Source organism: Crocodylus siamensis, chromosome 4 (assembly GCF_052110815.1).
Source record: "Crocodylus siamensis isolate JL-2025a chromosome 4, ASM5211081v1, whole genome shotgun sequence".
NCBI classification, from domain to species: Eukaryota; Metazoa; Chordata; order Crocodylia; family Crocodylidae; genus Crocodylus; species Crocodylus siamensis.
Window position 1 is genome coordinate 157,515,788 of NC_143398.1, and position 19,843 is coordinate 157,535,630.

General features: G+C 40.6%; 1 protein-coding gene across 1 annotated transcript; it reads left to right on the forward strand.

Moving 5' to 3' along the window:
• Positions 1 to 2,400: 2,400 nt before the first annotated feature.
• On the forward strand, positions 2,401 to 10,841 carry KRT222 (keratin 222). Its single transcript, XM_090041197.1, has 6 exons — positions 2,401 to 2,496; positions 4,447 to 4,575; positions 4,836 to 5,056; positions 7,707 to 7,783; positions 8,665 to 8,770; positions 10,627 to 10,841. Exons 1-6 carry the CDS (start codon positions 2,401 to 2,403, stop codon positions 10,838 to 10,840), a joined length of 843 nt encoding a protein of 280 aa, XP_089897323.1. The 3' UTR covers position 10,841.
• Positions 10,842 to 19,843: the final 9,002 nt, after the last annotated feature.

Consider the following 19,843-nt stretch of genomic DNA (forward strand, 5'->3'; position numbering starts at 1 on the left):
ACCAGGCTGCTCCCAGCAGGGCTTGTAGTGTCCCAGCTGCCTGTTGGAAGCAGCCCGGGGTGCCGGCTGGCAGCAGCTACCCAGAGCCGGGGCCAGCTGCAGCCAGGAGGCTGCCAACAACTGTGCTGGGCTCTGGAGCCCTGGGATCAGCTCTGTACTGGCACATGCATGCACACCTCAGAGCAGGCGGTGGGCAAGGGACCTGAGGCAGCACAACCCTGGTCTCTCCCCTGGTCCTGGCACACAGCTGGTGACTGGGCTCCAGAGCCTGGCGCAGCTGTTTGTAGCCAGCCTGGGCTCTGGGCAGCTGCAGCAAGCAGTGGGCAGGCTGCAAACAGCTGTGCTGGACTCCACAGCTCCAGCATCAGCTCCATGCTGGCAGCAACTGAGCACGCACCTCAGTGCAGACAGCAGGGCAGCGCAGCCTACCCCAAGGTGTACACACAGTCGCTGCCAGCATGGAGCCCGGCACAGCTGTTTGCAGCCTGCCCACTGCTTGCTGCAACTGCCCAGAGCCCAGGCTGGCTACAAATAGCTGCACCAGGCTCCAGAGCCCAATCACCAGCTCTGTGCCAGGACCAGGGGAAAGACTGGGGTTGCGCTGCCTCGGGTCCCTTCCCCACTGCCCGCTCCAAGGCGCATGTGTACACACCAGTACAGAGCTGACAGTGGCGCTCTGGAGCCTGGCACAGCTGTTTGCAGCCTGCCAGCTGCAGCTGACCCAGGCTCTGAGTAGTTGCTGCGAGCCGGGAGCCTGGGCTGCTCTCAGCTGGCAGCTGGGACAATGCAACCCCTGCTGGGAGCAGCCTGGACTCCAGCAGCTACCCAGAGCCAGGGTAGCTACTGACAGCCACAGAGCCCAGGCTGGGGGGCAGAGGCTTTGGGTGGGGGGCAGGGGCAGCAGGGCTGGGGGGCAGGGGCTTTGGGTGGGGGCAAGGGGCACAAGCAGGGCATCCAGCCATGTACCCCATGCCCTCATTTTGTTTTTCTAGCATGCCAGCACTGCGGCACCTTCCAAGGTAGGCACTGTGGGGGTTTTCGGCACTCTGGCCAAAAAACATTGCCTACCCCTGGTGTATGTAGTACTAAGATGATGCTCCCTGAACTCTCTCTCTGGCCTTGTGCACTCATACTGGGAAACCATAATTTTCATTTTATTATTTCTATTATAGTGCAGGGCTGTCCAATTGGCAGCCTGTGGGCTGTATGTAGCTGGGAAAGCCTCAAATTGCTGCCCACAGGCCCCCACCCACATGCCATTCCCTCTACTGCTCTGACTGCAGAAGCACCTGGGCATGGCGAGACACCAGCTGATAGGGCTGTGTGAGGCTTCGGACAGAGCTCCAGGCTCCCTCTGCCTCTGGCTTTCCCTTCCTACCCCAACTCCACACAGCAGGGAAGCATGCAGCCTGCAGCCCTGAGGGCCCATAGTCCCCACTACAGCAGCCTATGTGTCATGTGGCCTTGGCTGGTTAGAAATTAGACAGCCCCATTATAGTATATCCTTCAACCCTTAAGGTATGTGCAGATGTTACGTTTAGATTAACATCTAGATTTAGGTTGATCTAAGTGCTGATCTGTGCAGGTGTTCAGGGATATTAAACTGAAGAGGCAAAAAATGCCCGGCCTGATCTAAATTAGTTCATCCGAGGAGATGAATTGAGTTAGACTGGGAATGGGTTAGCCAGATCTACCAAATGTGCACATGCTCAAAGGAAGAACACAATTCCAGGGCTGCACTATCTCCCCCAACCCTGACTGGGCTATTTTTAGCACCCAACCTCCCCACCCCCGAGATGGACAACCCTTCCCCTCCCCACAGACCCAACAACCCCTCAACAGACCCATCAGGTACCTCTGATCCCACCAACCCCCTCCCCAGAACTGCCAACCCCGACAAGGACCTGCTAACCTCCCCCACTTCTCATCTGCCCCTTCCCCCACTCTGAGTTACTTAGAAAGGGTTCCCAGCACCACTCCTGGCACCAGCAAATGTGTACACAAGACACTCCTGATCAATGATCACACAGTCTAAAATAAGACACATGATTGTAGATTGGGTGCAGAAAATGTTTGCATGTACCCTTGATTTTTAGGCACTATTTTTACAGTGTAATAAATACCTGAAGGCACTGTACAACACATACTCATTTCATCATAGAATCTGCATCTTACTCTTTTATGAAGTGAAAGACATTTATATTTTATGCAGGATTTTTAAAATTGAGTAAAGGCCAATGGCTTTTCAATGCTCCTACCAAAAAGGAGCTCTGCATCTTTAAAATTTTGCTGTATTTTCTCTCCCTCTTCCTGCTCTCACTGCAGGCCGTGTAGGCTCTGCAGCAGCTGGCTCATCCTATCAATAAGGTTCAGTTAGCCAAGGTGGAGGATGGGAGCGGAATGGAACTGTCCCAGCTCCTCAATGAGATCAGGGCAAACTATGAAACGCTCCTCACCAGAAATCAGATAGACACCGTCCTCTCAACAAGCACCCAGGTAATGATTTCATACAGACAGATACCTTCCAGAATAAGGAGACAGTCCATGTCTACCCAATTCCTGCCTCAGCCTCTATGAGGTACAGTATTTCCTTTTCAATGCAGCATATTATTGGGGAAGGGATATAGATTTTACTGCAGTATGGCTAGAATGAAAGCTTAGAAATAATGTGATCCTTAAGTTATAATATTCACATTAATAGAATGCTGTGTAATGCCTTTGGATATTTGTCTGTAACTACAAGCCAGTGATATTGTTGTGCTTAGAAAATAAAAACATGATGACATATGCAATAACATGGTACCCTCTGTCCTCATTTAGAGTTATCCCTCAGGAGGCAACATCTTGAATATCATTTAGGGATGATAGAAAGAAGCGGTATATAAACAGTCTTTACAATTTGTATCACCTATATTGTGGAAAGCTTTACCTTCTCAGGCCATTTTATATATTATTCCCAGTAAAACCATGCCATATTTTTTTCTGCAGTGCTTATATCACTGGTTTTCTGTATCACCTTTTAAATGTTATTTAAATAACACACAGAGTATCTCTACAACACCACAAGATGTTGAAATAATACAACAAAGCCAGCTACAATCCTCCAATGCCAAGGAATTCAGGCAGAAACTTGGTTATTTTATCACATTGTTGTACTTTGATATTGCAAAAATTCTGAACAGTGAGAGATTTATCTGCCATGGTCCAGATTACCCAGTATACTCTGGCTGCTTTGTACCACTCTGACACAAAGAAGCCATAAACCCAGTTTAACTAATCACTTAAGCCAAATTCATGTCTGTTTCACATTACTAAAGGAACACAATAAAGCCAAATTGTATTTATGTTGTAGTACACACAAGGGCAGGCAAACAGTGTTCAGTCTCTATTAGGAATTAGCTAAACTTGACATTTTTACTTTAAGTGATAACATTACAATACATTAATACCATATGACATAACATATGACATAATAATAGTAAGGCAGCAAAGCGTGCATTGGATATACACAGTAAAGTGTTGTGATGTCATCACTGCTTATACACAAAACACCAAATTGTGAAAAGAGCTACAATTTTCTGTTATCATAATTAAGCACTACGTCAGCATTATTCATAATTTTAATGCACAGAAGCAACTGACTTAACAAAACAGTGTTGATGTCTGGCCTCTTATTAATTCAAACAGTGCATCCCACAAATACAGCTACTATCCAGATACTTCACAATCTAATTTATTTAACAAATTTAATAGTGATCCTTCTCTATTAAGACTGTTCTTTGGACCCAAATCTGCATTAAGAAACAAAGGACCTAAATTAGACTTGACATAGCTACTGCAACACCACTTCCTTTGGTGAAGCGAAAGCCACTTAACTCCTGGGCTGAACTGGGGTTAAACACAGTTGGTATCTCTGTAGTGAAACAACTTTACAACAGTCTTATAAAGTTTGAGGTAAAAGTATTCTATATATTTGGTACTAATTGTCTAATAGTTTAGCCTTACCCTCCCTAGCCTTTATCTTTCTGGCCCCGACATAAAACAAATCCCAGAATTGTTTATAAAATACTTGGATTATTTCATTATTTTTCGAGTATATGGTTGCTCAGTCCCTGCCAATGTATCTTGGCCCAGTACTGTTAATCAACCTGATTTGTTCAAATACATCCATATTTTGTCTGAGAGAATTTATGTTTAAAAGACTAAACTAGAGAGACATTTTAGTAAACTGCACAGAGCTAACTAAAGATTAGCTAATTCATTCCTAGCAGAGTTTGCAATTAAAAAGGTTTCTCAGAGATTACAATATTCAGTGATGTACACGATTTCATTGCAACTAGAACAAATGTATTCAATGACCACAAATAATTGAGATCTATTTAATTACATATTTATTAATGTAAATAATAGATATAAATAGGATAATGGCATTTAATTCTGCTCTAGCTAGAAGAAGCTACAAATGAAAGAATGGACAAAGATGAAGAAGATTTAAAGGCAGCCAGAGCAGAGCTCAGTGAAGCCAGGCGTCAGTGGCATCATATGCAAATTGAAATTGAATCTCTCCAAGCTGTGGTAAGCATGGCCAAGCTTCTATTTGAGATTTATATAAATCTTATTGAAAAGTTAAAAAAAAAAAACCCACAAAACAAAACACCATTTTAAATTCTTATAGAAGAGGTTACCTTAAAACTTGGGTTTTTACTATTGTTGCTAAGGATTATTTTAAAAAAAACAGATTTAACAATGTGTTTTCTGTTTTGTGAATGAACACTATGTGAAACTGAACCTTTTAGGCGACTTTTTGGACCTTTAATATTGGTTTGACTTAACAGGAAAAGGGTTTGGAAAATTCATTGCTTGCCACAGAGCACCATTACCATATGCAACTGCAGAGTTTAGAAGCTGAAATTGAAGGCTTAGAGAAAGAGCTACAGGAAGTGAGAAAAGGTATTGAGAAACAGCTTCAAGAGCATGAAATTCTACTGAATACAAGGATGAGGCTGGAGCAGGAGATAGCAACATATCGCAGGCTGCTAGAAAGAGAGGAGAACAGGTACTGCCTAACTCGATAAACAATATTTGCTTTTATTTTACACTTTAGAACTTTTTTGTAGTAATTTTCAGAGTTGTATGAATATAAACATCACACCACCAGAAATATTAGATATGGGTTAAGCAGAAGCTCCTTAAAGGAGGATCTTTTTATCTTGTACAATTAATCTGTAAAAAACAAGATAATAAATGATTACATGCAGAGTTTTCCTACCATTAAAATAAACATTTCTGGAAAATCTGTGATACTTATCTTCCTGATTTTTAAAGTTTATGTTTAGGCTTTTTATGGGATTGGTTTGTTTTTTTAAAAGATCAAGTTTTAAAACACCTCTCCACAATCACAACAACTGTGAAACATATTCAAACCATATACATTTTTTGCTATACAATGTTCGCTTTGGTACAATTTTAACTTAATTACTCACAATGGTACTAATTCATCACACTTGGGTTTGATTTCATTGAATTGAACCAGCAATTTGTGGTAAGGTACTCCAATCTAAACAATCAATTAAAACCTTCAGAAACACTTTTTTGTTCTAATAATTTAATCCATGTTTAATTTTAAGCATTTTTAAAAAGAGGAACCCCCACCCCCCAAACATTATAATCAACTCACACTATTAGTTTTAATACTTAGAATCATAGAATCATAAAAAAAATAGAGTTGGTACGGAACATGGGCTGACAATGCAAGGACATGGTCAGTAGGGCTAACCGTACCTTGTGCATCCACAGATGCATCACAAGCAGGGCCTAGGAGGTGATCCTCCCCGTCTGTGTAACACTGGTCAGGCTGCAGCTGGAGTACTGTGTCCATTTCTGGGTGCTGCACTTCAAGAAGGATGTGGACAGCACTGAGAGGATCCAAAGGAGGGCCACTCGTATGATTCAGGGACAGCAGGGCAGACCCTCCGAGGAGAAGCTATGAGACTTAACCTGTTCAGCCTTTGCAAGAGAAGGCTGGGGGGGGAGGGGGGGCTGGTGGCCATCTATAAACTTACTAGGGGGGACCACCAGGGATTGGGAGAGACCTTGTTCCCCCAAGCACCTCCAGGAGTAACAAGGAATAATGGCCATAAGTTGTTAGAGAGTATGTTTAGACTAGACATTAGAAGACACTACTTCACAGTCATGACAGCTAGGATCTGGAACCAACTTCCCAGGGTTCCTACCTTGGGGGTCTTTAAGAGGAGGCTTGATGTTTACCTAGCTGGGGTCATTTGAGCCCAGTTTTCTCTCCTGCCCCAGGGCAGGGGGTCAGACTAGAAGGTCTACAAGGTCCCTTCTGACCCTACATCTATGAATCTATGACCTCAGGAGGTCATCTAGTCCAACCACCTGATCAAAGCAGGACCAGCCCCAACTAGATCATCCCAGACAAAGCTTTGTCTAGCTGGGTCTTAAAAACCTCCAAGGATGGAGATTCCACAACCTTACTCACATACACAGTATTGCTTCCATAATACTTCCTCACATACACTATTGCTAAGTATATAAGCATGGTCTCCTAAAGGTTACAGTGAATAAATGAATTCCCTGCAGATAAAGTAGATTAATTTTGTTATGGCAAATCTCAAGTATTCTACATAACAAAGGCAGAGTTTGGATTTTGCATATCTGAGTTGATGCTCATATAAAACTATCAAATATTGAAATAATTATGGAGTTCACACATGGAAGCATTAGGCCCCATAGTTTCATAGTAGCTAGAGTCAGGAGGGACCTGAACAGATCATCTAGCCTGATCCCCTGCCACAGACAGGAATGAATGCTGGGTTCACAAGACCCCAGACAGGTGATCATCCAACCTCCCCTTGAATTTGCCCAAGGTAGGTGCGAGGACCACTTTCCCTGGGAAGTTGGTTCAATTTTGGCCATCCTAACTGTAAAATACTGCCTTCTGATCTCTAACCTGAACCTATTCTCCATCAGATTACCATTGTTCCTCATCACCCCAGGTAGTGCTACGGAGAAAAGGGCTCTAACTATTTACTGTTGATCTCTCCTGATGAGTTTGTAGGTAGCCACCAGGTCCCCCCTCAGCCTCCTCTTGCTGAGGCTGAACAGGTTCAGGTCCTTCAGTCTCTCCTCATAGGGCCTGTCCTGCTGCCCTCTCACCAAGTGGAGAAGAAGAATTCCCATTCTTCCCTAAATGGGAATAACCTACATTTGAGAAGGAAACACCACCGTTTCTGCCATTCGACTTGTTTCTTGGGAATTGTTCCAGTGGAGTTTTGCATCTCTTGCTTCCTCACAGGAAATGTTGACCTAATAGGCTCCAAGTGAGGGAAAATAACTGAATTTTTTTTCAGTGTATTTCTATCTTTTAATTTTGTAAAAATTAAACAACACTCAGTATAAATAAAACAGAACAAAATAACATATACATTCCCCCCCCAGTCCCCCTTGCATACTGCCAATTCAATTAAATGTTTTCAGGGAAGAATGATCCAACAGGTGTGCAAGTATTCTCAGTAAAATTATTTAGTTCTATAATCAAAATAAAACATTCTAACAAGGGATTTCTGCAGTAAATATATTACTTTTTACTGTCGTTATTTCTGCACATTTTCCCATCATAATTCAAGTTTCAGTTTAGAGTAACTTTAATATTATTATAGTGTGTAATATTTTCATTTTTGTAGGTTTCGTTGTTCTGCGCACCATAGAAAAGATGACAGAAAACCTACCACCAGCAAGATAGCTTTTATCTTACCTTCAAGTAAGTTTTTGAAAGATATGGAAGCATTTCTAAAATAAAATACACTTGTTTTCAGTTCTCAGTACTGCACAACTGAATTTCCCAAAGTAGGAATTATAATGAACTATTAATGATAAGATGTATTATATGATACCTTTCCATAAATTAAAGACATAAGGAATGTAAAAGCTTGCACACCAAACTCCACAAATTAAAACTTGATTAATTAAAGTAGATTAATGTATGCTTTTCATCATCTATGTTCCTGTAAATTATTCATGAATACAGTCAATTCTGTATTTGCTTAATGGATAGCTAGGAAATAATGTATTGACTTCTCTTCTCTTAGATCAACTGTCACATATTCCGGCCTACTGTACCTTAAAAACAGTTTAATGCCTGCTTTAATAACAATGAATTCTAAAATAAACAATTTAGTGTTAAATTCCCTTACACCAGCACAGAGAAGATGAACAGATACAGCCTTGCATATCATCTTCCATGGAATCCCATCTGCCACAGCTGAATTAGGCTGAAAGGGGTGGAGAGACATGCAGAGCAGAACGCATTGCTTTTCTTCTGAGAATTGGCTGTTTGTGCAAACAGCTAACACTTACTGCTGATCAGTACATTTATATTAGACAGCCCTATTACCAAATATCCCACTGAGCTGACAACCTGCAACTTTTAGAGGTTTACTAGTCAGGATCATCTCCTAATACTTTCTTGAGCCCTTTAAAAAGATTTTATTCTGATCCTTTTGAAAAAGTAAAAGTTTGGAAGGTTATCTTCCCCACACTTTACCCCCATGTTCCACATGGTCTGGATCTAACCCAAAATATGTTCTTGGCTATGCCACAGTTCAAAAAATTATCTGGATACCTGTGTGTTTTGTTTTACAGCTGGGGCCATAAAGAAGCATGAGACTGAAACAGAACTAATGACAAAGCAAGCAATCCTTAATGGAAACATGGTGAAGGAAAGGGCTGAAGCTCATGGCACGATACAGTAAGACAAACATTAACTAAGCAACATGAAAACTATATATAAAGTTATAGATATTTTAATTAAATATCTGAAAGCCCCACTCTATGCTTATGTCTGCCCTACCTCCTTATGGACTACAAAAAAAGAAAAAAAAAGAACATCTCTCTGTTACTCTTATTCTACACATACCCAAACCCAAGTCATTGAGGGCAGAAGGATATGGGGAGCCTGGACATATTCCTTAGTGCTGGTTTCAGGCTTCTTTTCTCAGAGGAACCAAAGAGCAGCCTTTAGAAATGCTGAAGATCCCTCTTAACTGTAACATATATAAACACACATATACACACCTTACTAAAAGGTACTAAACATCAGATATTTTATTATCTTTCTACTTTATTCACTTCTTTTTAATTCTGTTCCTGTGTTACACATATTTCTGACTGGCGTCTTTTCCCTTTTTTATTACTAACTATAGCAGCACAATACATTTGCAGGCCTTCTGTTGGTTTCAGTTAGTACAGAACACCTGTTTTAACTTGCTTTACTAATGTAGGACTATATAATCTTTTCACCTCTTCCTCTGCTTGATATTTTCACCTTTTTCATGTTTTTTTCTAACGTTTTACATGACTTGGGCCATATTGTGTCACTGATATTTATTAGAATTAAATTTTGAAATCATTCAGAAATTCTTAAAATGAGGGTCATAGTATGGCCTTGTTGATATACATGTTCCAAACTCAGGGCCTGATCCTGCAATTCTTAGTCATGTGAGCAACTCCTACTGATAGCCTGATGAATTTAAATGCAACTACCTGCTTAAATTATGTTTATTCAAATCAGTGAGGGCTTTAGAATCAGACCCTTAAATCCAGATCCTAAAAAATATCTACACACCTAATTAAATTTAGGTGCCTAAACGTCATTGATAGGGGTCTACTTAAATGGCGGAGAAATTAAACAATTTTCATGGGTTGGTCACAGTATAAATATTATTTCCTGGATGTGCTCATACATGATAAACAATAAAGTAAATTTCGTGGAGTTGTACAAAAAGTTTAGAAATACTGATTTATGCTTACCTTAATAAAAACAATCTGTTAAGGTAAGTGCCTATGCCCTGGCAGAAGTAGGAGGGACACAAGGGTGGCAGCCATCTTGTGCATAGTTGAAACCCAGTAGAGCGGCCCTTACTGAAGTGACTGCTGCCCTTCGTGCTGCTCCACCAGCTGGCACCTTCCCACCCTGGGTAGGCTGCGAGGCCAGGCCATAGTGGCAGCGAGGACCATTGGCTCCCTGGGGAGCCAGCATTTTGTTTCCATTAAGTTTTTAATTTATTAAGTTGATTTTGTGGACACTCATATTATGTTTTTTTTGCAAAATTTTCAAAATTGCAAACTGAGTAGACTCTAAATCGTTGAGGTTGAGAGTTAGTTAGTTACTCTGCATTTTACTTCTACTGGCTTTGAAAGTAATATCAAGCTCTGAAGTGTGGATGTGGATCTAGATTTTAATCCTCCATATTTTCAGAAGTTAGTTCTATCCATTACATCTATTGAAGCTAACTGCAAAACTTAGATATGAGGGCTGAATTTTAAATATTCTTCCTGCTGATTCTGGGAGTGTTTACTTCAAAGCATTTGTTTTAACCCATACCTATTATTCTACAAGAGTAGAAATATAATAAGGCTTCTCCCTTTATTCAATGTTTCTTGGGAATGTAGCTGTAAAAATTCATTCTGAAATCTTGCATTGCATTTAAAAAATTGTTTCCACACTCTCTTAAGCAATATTTCATCACATTATGTGAGAATACCTGAAGACATGTGTTACTTAATGCCTACATGATCACATATGCATTTGGTTTATTGTTTCAGGACAGAAAAAGTGGATGAAGTTATTAAAGAATGGGAAGGTTCTTTCTTTAAGGACAACCCTCGCTTAAGGAAAAAATCTGTTTCTTTGCGCTTTGATCTCCACCTAGCAGCAACAGATGAAGGCTGTTTACAGACTAAACAAAATAATCTACCTGATATCGAAGTCAGGCTGGTAATGAGGCGGTCTTCTAGTATTCCATCCATCAAACCTTAACCTGCAGCAAATTAATCCAAAGATCCTTTACAATGGGCTTTGGAAATAAATACATTAGGATGAACCTAAATAGACCATATGGCCTCCTCCCATCTTGTCACAATTAGGAAATGTTACTAAGTATGTATTTTAATGAACATTTGAAAAATGTATGATTCTTTTTTAATGAAAGGGAGAGGTATAAGATTTCAAGAAACATAACTCCTATTAGTTTTTTTACTTGTTGTGATGTCCTTTAATTTTCTCATTATTTCTTTACAAAAGTCTTACTTTGCTGTGTAGAGTATCACTAAATATTTAAGAATTAAACTATACCTGTATACCTTTACAAATTGTACTTTTATAAAAGAGAACCTGGCTTCTCTTATCAATTAATGAAAACTATAAATTTAATTTTCTTAGTTTCACAAAATCATAGTGATTTATAATGCATAAGTCTTGCAGTCATTTTTACCATAAAAGATACCATACAAATGGTATACATCAAAAACATTTTACTGGCATAAGTTAAATACATAAAAGCTCTCATAACATCCAAACTATTAATAAATAACAAATAATTTTCCTTTGAAAGGTACATAATATTTTTTACATATTTGAAAGTAACCACTCAAAAATAGGCTACTTTCTCCCATGCAGTTATGCACACTAACAAATAATATTGAGCATCCCATGCAATAGGTTTTTAGCAGAATTCCTCATTTCAGCCCATTTACATTAGAACTAGGGGTATGATATGAGTCACTGAGTTTTCTTCACCTATACATTACACAAGAACTGCCTTTTTCAGTTCTACTGAGATGGCATCAGGGTTTTACCCTGTGTATCATTACAAACAAAAAATTGTAATGGACTTCAGTGGGACAAGCATTTTTTCTCACATATACAGAATACTAAGCTATTCTGATAAGCCTTCCATGCACAGAATTTCTGGCCTCCATAACAATGACTTTGGTAGAAGTTCCTCACATAGAAGGCCAGCAGCATTAGCCTTACAACAGGGACAGAATTCAAAGTTTCTCGACATTCTTTCCAGCAGGGTCCAGACTTTGCTGTCAGGCTTATTTCTGTTTTTTAAAATCAATAATTGCCTAATGTATAACAATCCTGCAATAAAGAAAGTGGGAATCTGCCTCTGTGGTTACAGCACTCTCCTGGCAGCAGACCCTGGAACCCAACGGTGTTAGTACACACCACATTTATTGCCTTTTGCACTGCAACAGATTCATGAAAGTTAAGGGCTGGAAGGGATCTCATGAGATCACTGGGTCCAGCCCCCCTGCTCTGGGCAGGAAAGACTGTTGGGGTTAAATAACCCCAGCAAGGTGTGCATCCAGGCTCCTTTTAAAGATATCCAGGGTAGGTGCCTACACCACCCCCACCGGGAGTTTATTCCAGACTCTGGTCACACAAACCATAAAGAAGTTTTTCCTTGCATCCAGGCTGAAACTGCCTTCTAGGAGTTTATGACTATATAAATGGCGTGACTAATGGGATTTCTGGAAAGTCTTTCTGATGCATTAAACTAAAACTCCTCAGATGTAGTTTAGTTTGGCTTGCTGGGAATTAAAGCATCGCATCCACGGATTCATTGCATGCAAACACAAAGGCACTCAAAGACATGTAATGAGCCTCTTTGTCCACCAGGTGGCACTGCAACTTTTTTTTGCAGTTCACCCCTTCAATTGCTTCTGTTTGGGGTTTTTTTTCTTGTGCTGTGTGCTGGCTCCCTGCTCGCACAGCTGCATGGGAGGGCACAGGGTAGGGGGTGCCAGGCCAGGAGGAAAGCGCAGGACCATCCCGCTCTCTTGCGGCACCAGCCAGGGACCAGGCTTAATTCATTCAAAAACCTAGTGCATGCAATCACTGATGCACCGCTCCAAAATAAACGAGTTTAAACTTTATAAACCTATTTAATTTAATGAGACTTAAACCCTGTGATGTGCACAGGTGCCCCAAGACTCCTGCCTCCCACTGTAAAGTCATAACCCTTAGGTGACAGAGGCAGGCTCCTTTTTGTTTGCTTTCCTTCTGGCCACATGATTCTTGTGCTTTTGGTTGCATGGTGGGTCTGCTTCAACAAGAGGTTTGTCAACAAGAGGCTCTCACCTAGCCTTCCATAGAGCCTGGTGGCTGGCATACTCCTTGGAAGTTGTAGAAATAGTTTCAAATCCCTTCAAGATAAGGTGGAACTAGGACCCAAGTACTCCTATTGGGCAAATGCTTTAACCACTAGACTGTTGGTCAAAAGGCAGGCATCAGCAGCACCAGTTTTCAGCAGGTATCGGCACCACCAGTTTTAAGGTGATTTCAATGCTACAGTTATGAGTTTGAGTTTCCCCCTACTGGCTGTTTCCCAAAGGGCTATGGGGAGGTTTAGGTGTCTCCCAGGAAGACTCTAAATCATAACAGACCATAGGCAAGAATTAGGTGCTATGGCATACCCAGTGTTCCACCTGAATTGCTTCTGACCATGCTCAGAAGTTCAAGGGAAGTTTTCTAGGAAACTCTGCAGTCCAAAATGGAGGTGCCTAATGAATTTCAACACCTAATGAATTTTGTGGCTGCTGGAGCACAACCATTTTGAATCATTCTTTGGAACACTGGTACCAAAATGCTGCCTCAATTCTATCTAAGCACCTAAGGAAGCACTTTGAATTCTTCTCTTGATGGCATCAGAAAAATCCATAGGCCTTCAGGAATACAGAAATATTAAGAATAAAAAAAAAAAATTATAAAAAATGCTTCTCCTATCTGTCCACCTACATCTGTATTGAGATCACCTGAGCAACTAAGGAAAATATGTCCTTGGATTGTTTAAAATCAGAGTCATCCTACGGTGTTTAAATACTTGTTTTGATGTTTCCACATATTACAACGGTGAAAAATTAAATTAATAAAGTTATCTTTTAAAATATCTTTTAAAAATAGCATATGCTGTTGGCCTACATTATGTAGTACATCATTAATTTACCAGGATATATTTACTGTATATACAAAAATGGACCAAGTAAGGGCTACAAATTTAAATAAAAACTTTACTAGACCTATTATGCTTTTCTCTATTGCTAATTCAGAGTAGTATGAGCAAACCTCAGCTACAGTAAACAAAACCTTACATCTTCTTTCTCCACAGGAAAACAGAAATACAAACTTATTACACTCATTTTTATTAAAAGATTGTGAAACTAGGTTTGAACAACATCCTATATAGTTATGAAAGAATACCAGATTAATTATGAAGAATTTGAAAAGGACTGATATCACAAACTCTAATTTGAATCAGTGGGAGTTACAGGAACTCAGTATCTCAGAAAACCAGATCATGTTTTCTGTAGGTCCACAATAGCATGTGTAAGTTTTATTCAGGTGTCAGCACTTGCCCTATTACTTATGGCATGTTTAACAGATACTGACAATGCAGATTTCATCCATCATTTATTTAACTGCTTCTAACTTTTACTAATGTAAGAGCAGTGCATTTATACTGAATGCATTTATACTGTTTATGCATTGTTCAATATCTCCTGTACTAAGCTGGCTAATTAACATTAACCCTAATTGTCAAATAGTGAGCTGGTGTATACTTGAGTATTTGGCATCCTGAATGTAATAGCCTGTCCTAATTCCACTATGCAGCTTTTTGTGCTTATATTATGTACCTTTTACAATACTTGAATTTAAACTTAAGTTTTAACAGCTTTGAGGCACTTTAAACAGGGATATGAATTTACCAAAGTAAATGATACCACTGCAATAAAGAATAATAAAATTGAATCTGACATTGTGTATTATGTGAATCTGACCACACACTCTTACATTTGAGAGAGAGGCAGAGTTATCTAAATATAAAATTAATGCACTAGACCAGGGGTTCTCAATCCCCGGACCACAGCCTAGTCAGCTGGTCAGCTGCCTGACCGCAGCACGGTCAGCTGCCAGACTGGAAGTGACCACAGACTCACAAACCATGGTTCCCCCAGAGCCGGGCAGAGAGGTTGCAGCTCCTTCCGCAGGGCCCACAGCAGAGCAGGGTTTGGCCTACCCCCCCACCTGCAGTGTGGGGGTATAGTTACCTGTCTTCCAGCCCAAAATTCTGGCTATAGTTGGCTACGACTGCTGGGCTGTGGTTTACCGGGCTGCAGTCACTTCCAGGCTGCAGTTTGCCAGGCCACAGCATAAAAACTTTGGGAACCCCTGCACTAAACTATAAAATACTCTAGAATGTTTCCTATAGATGTTTCCACAAATACTGTATTATGACCCAAATTTCCTATGGATCTCCTACATAGCATACCAAGGGTGTACACTGCCTGGTATAGTACCTTTGGAAATTTTTCAGGTCTACCCATGGGCCATGACCAGGAGGGGGACCCTCTGGACTATACATTGTACAAATAAAAAAGACCACCTCTTTTGCATAAAGCTTGCAATATATAGAAGACAAGAGACAGAACTAGGCATACAACAAATAAATAATTATCAGAAATCCAGCCTAAAACATACAGCTGTAAAAGTTCTTTGGTACATATCCACTTATATGAAGAATTTACACAGAAACATAGCAATTGATTTACCAAATTAGACCAATGACCTAAAAACTTGTTTCTGATATTAGTTTGTATAGGATCCACCATGGAAAGGTGTTTAGGAATACTTTTTATAGACAGGGTTTGTCGTTATCCATGAGGGAAAGAATTACTGGACATCTTGACTTATACCCTGAAACATCATCTCTCTGATATTTTTTATTCTGACTCTTGGAAATGTGGTTTTTCTCACTATGTGTATAAATATGTGCCTTCTACTGCTGAAAAATTAGCAAAGCTTGCAATAAATTGTATGCTATAGATAAATAGGGGAAAATTATTGTCTTGGACTGGAAAATTAAAACAGTCATTCTTCCTGGTATATGCTATTTTGACTATATCAGACCTGGATTTCACAGCCAATGAAATTAATTTAAATCATTGACTTTAATGAAAGTAAACTTACATCCCAAATTATTTTTTGAGTTATAAAGTAATTTCACCCAGATAGATCTCCAACATATCCCACAACTTACCTCTGGTCTCAGTTTCTCTATAAAATACACAACTCCTGTTTGATGTTTTAAACAACCAGTATACAATCAAGTAGAGTGCTTAATTAGTACAAAAAATGAATAATAACAAAGGCTTCAGTATAAACAGGTAGGTTAAAAGTTACTTTATTTAGTTTATGGAATTCTGCTTTTATACTGCTATAACCCCTTTTGCAACTGTCCTCATTAATTAATGTGTGATATCTTTGATTTGCCTTAATAAATCCACTGTCATGCACTGGTATGCTCAAACTAAGAAACATATATTCTGATTTAAACTAAATTTCTTGAATTAACAGTAAAAAAAAATATAGAGCTTCTTAAAACTTTCTCCACAAATCTACTCTTTTAATTCTTGAGGTTTTTATCTGCTGTCAACCTTCTAGTAGAAGTTTCACTAAACACTGTGAGAATTATGCATGCAAAGGGGAAAAAGTTCATTAAGAGACTACCTTGTGTGTCAGTCACTTTAAAAACAATCTAAAAAAATACTAGAGGACTTAGGGAAGTGGTATTGTAATAAAGATTCATTCATTTCCATTTTCTGATTCAAATCTACATGTAGCTGCAGTTGTCTTATGTGTTTGATTGTCTCAGTCTGTTTCCCAATGTACAACTGTACCCATCACAAAACCACAGATGATTGTCACTAACTGGAAGTATAAGTACATGTATGAAAAGCTGGGCCAAGGATTTTGGACCAGGTACTTTATTGCGTTTACTTACATCGAGTACTACCATACTTCCATTAAAACCAGTGGGGCAGCTTCTGTAATAAAGTGTTACCAAACCTGGCTATGAGTGACAGAATCTCACCCAAATAGTCTTTCATGCAAACGCATATTTCTTCAGGTAGGATGGAGGCATTTTTGAAGGGGAAGCATGAAGGAACTTCTATTGACACTGGTTGTGTTTTCCTCAAAGCTACGGTAAAGAGGAGACCTTCAATCTAACAATCCATTTTTCTTCTGAAGCCTAAATTAATCACTATAACAAAACAAATAGAAAAAAAAATCAAGGAAACATTTCTCTGACTGAAGCATATACAACAGACTTGACTTGTCAGCATGCGAAGTAAAACACAACCAGATGCACCACAATCCTATATTAAATGTTTGGGTTAGATTTTATCCTGTCCTTTTAACTGTTTACACAATAACACCTTTTCTTGGCAAAACTAAAATAAATACAGTACAGGAAAAAAGAAAAAACTTTCCAATTGTAATTGGCATCATATGATGTAATTGACATCATACAGTTCCTCTCAAGATGACTTCAAAGTATCCGGTGATGTCAACAAAAGTAGATCATGAATTTCTGAAACTTCCTCTTGTCTTACTCCTCTCAGCTTAGCTGTCATGTAAGATGATTGGACAAAAAACAGAGTGTTCACTATTACTAAAATTTAAAAAATGTAAAGGGCCATACCAGCTGGTAGAATTCCTGCCAAATTCCAGGTACTGTCTCTATAAAACACTCATGTATAAGCTTAGTGCTTTTGCATTTCTTAAAATTGAACATTTTTCTCCACCATATAATTCTTCTACACAATTTGGAGATTTGAGACTCTTGAAAATTTCAGTGGAGTCCAGTGTAACAGTTCTTTAGCTCCCAAAGAGCATAGGCAGATCCAGGGGGTACAGTGGTACAGTTGCACCCTACTTTGATTCTTGCTGCACCCAAACTTTAAAATCAGCTGCCTAAGAGGGCCAATGGCATTTCTATTCAGGTAGTACTGAAGGAGTCAATTAACTTCTTGGCTCATTAAAATATACCTGATTCCACAGCCTTGCCATTAAACACCTTTTGAGATAAATAGACTACTCCAACTTTTACCTAAACTAAATTTGCATAAAATGAACTTTACCACCCAGGAGAACTTATGCCATCCTCCAGTTCTCCTATGCAATATGATGTTTCATTTCTACCTGGAAGAAATGTCTTGCAAGTCCCTAATCATATGTGTGGCTCTTTTCTGGCCTTCTCAAGTTTTTCCACATCCTTGTTGAAATGCAGCCCCAGGACTGTACGCAGTACTCCAGCTGTGGTCTCACTACTGCTGAGTATGGCAGGAGTATCACTTCCTTAGTTTTGCATGAGATGCAACAGTTAGTGCATGCCAGCATGTTGTTTGCCCTGCTGGCCACAGCATTGCACTGCCGGCTTATGTTCATGGGATGGTCGATCACTACCCCTAGGTCCCTTTCAGCCATGGTGCAAGTCAAATTGTCACCACCGAGCCTGTAAGTTGGGGACTGTTTGCCCCCAGATGGAGCACCTTACACTTCTGAGTGTTGAACTTCATCTGGTTCCAGTCCGCCCAACTCTCCAGCCCATCCAGGTCCACCTGTATCTGCAAGCTATCTTCTGGCATCACCACACTCTCACATAACTTGGTGTCATCCGCAAACTTGGCCAGTGAGCTTTTCATCCCCACGTCCAAATCATTGATAAAGATGTTGAAAAGCACTGGTCCAAGCACAGACCCCCTGAGGGACACCACTGGCGACTTCTTGCCAGAACAACACAGATGCATTCATGAGACGTCTCATGAGATACCACCTCTACCACAAGAGTTCTGATTGCTTTTGCCTTTAGACCAACATGGCTACAACTAATATACCTGATTCCTACTAATTTCTCTTTATTCCACAGCTATTAAATGACAATCTCTCTCTTTTAGTGGACTTGATGTTCCACTATTCAAACTATCTTTTCTTCTGTAATTGTGCTGTCTGCTAGCTGCTCCTGGTAAGGTCTGTTTTCAGTTCTACCTAAAAACCTTAACTCAGGTTTTAACCTTAACTTATCCGAGACATTGCAGAGAAGATCCCAAAGCTCCTCCAGCCCACTGACCACTATCCCATGCTCCTCATCCATGCAAGCACCAATGACACGGCTCAGAGTGCTCCAAGCCGGGTCATGAGGCGCTACAGGGATTTGGGTACAGAGTAAAGGGTCTGAGGGCACACTTGGTGTTTTCTTCGATCCTCCCAGTCTCAGGCTATGGGCTGAGGAGGGAAAGGAGGATCCAGGTAGTCAACCAAAGACTGCGGCGCTGGTGTCATCGGGAAGGCTTTGGTTTCCATGACCACAGTCCACGCTTTCGAGAGAGAAGCAGCGAGCTGCTGGGAAGGGATGGTCTCCACCTCTCCCTGTTGGGGAGGAGGCTCTTCTCAGCCAGACTGGACGACCTGCTCCACTGGGCTTTAAACTAAGCCCACCGGGGGATGGGGGGACTACTGCCACTGCTGGCCCACTGAGTGGCCCTTGCAAAGCCAGCAAGCCAAGGCACATAAGGGATCCCACCCCTGCCCCAGCCCTGGAACAAAATGTAGGCAGGGAAAGGGCCCCCAAGGAGACACTTGCATGTATATACAGAAATGCCAGGAGCCTGGGGAACAAACAGGAGGAATTTGTTTTCCTGCTAAATGCAAATAACTATGATGTCATTGGGATAACAGAGACCTGTTGGGACTCCACCCATGATTGGACCACAGGCATAGATGGCTATACCCTTTACAGGAGGGATCGAGTAGACAAAAGAGGCAGGGCATAGCTCTTTATGTCAAGGAAAGCTACGCATCCCTGTAAGCTGACATTAGCACCCATGGTGGATGACTTGAGACCCTCTGGGTTAAAATCCAAGGGGAACATGACATAGGGAATACTATGATGGGGGTCTACTACTGACCCCCTACCCAGAGTCAAGACCTTGACTGGGAGTTCACCAGGGAATTGGCTGAGGTTGCACGATGCCAGTATATGGTTGTCATGGGAGACTAACTACCCAGACATCTTGTGGGAGGAGCACTTGGCCAAATCCAAGAGGTTGCAAAGCTTTCTTGTGTGTGGATGACCTCTATCTGATGCAGAATGTCTACAGGCCAACAAGAGGTAAAGCACTGCTTGACATCGTA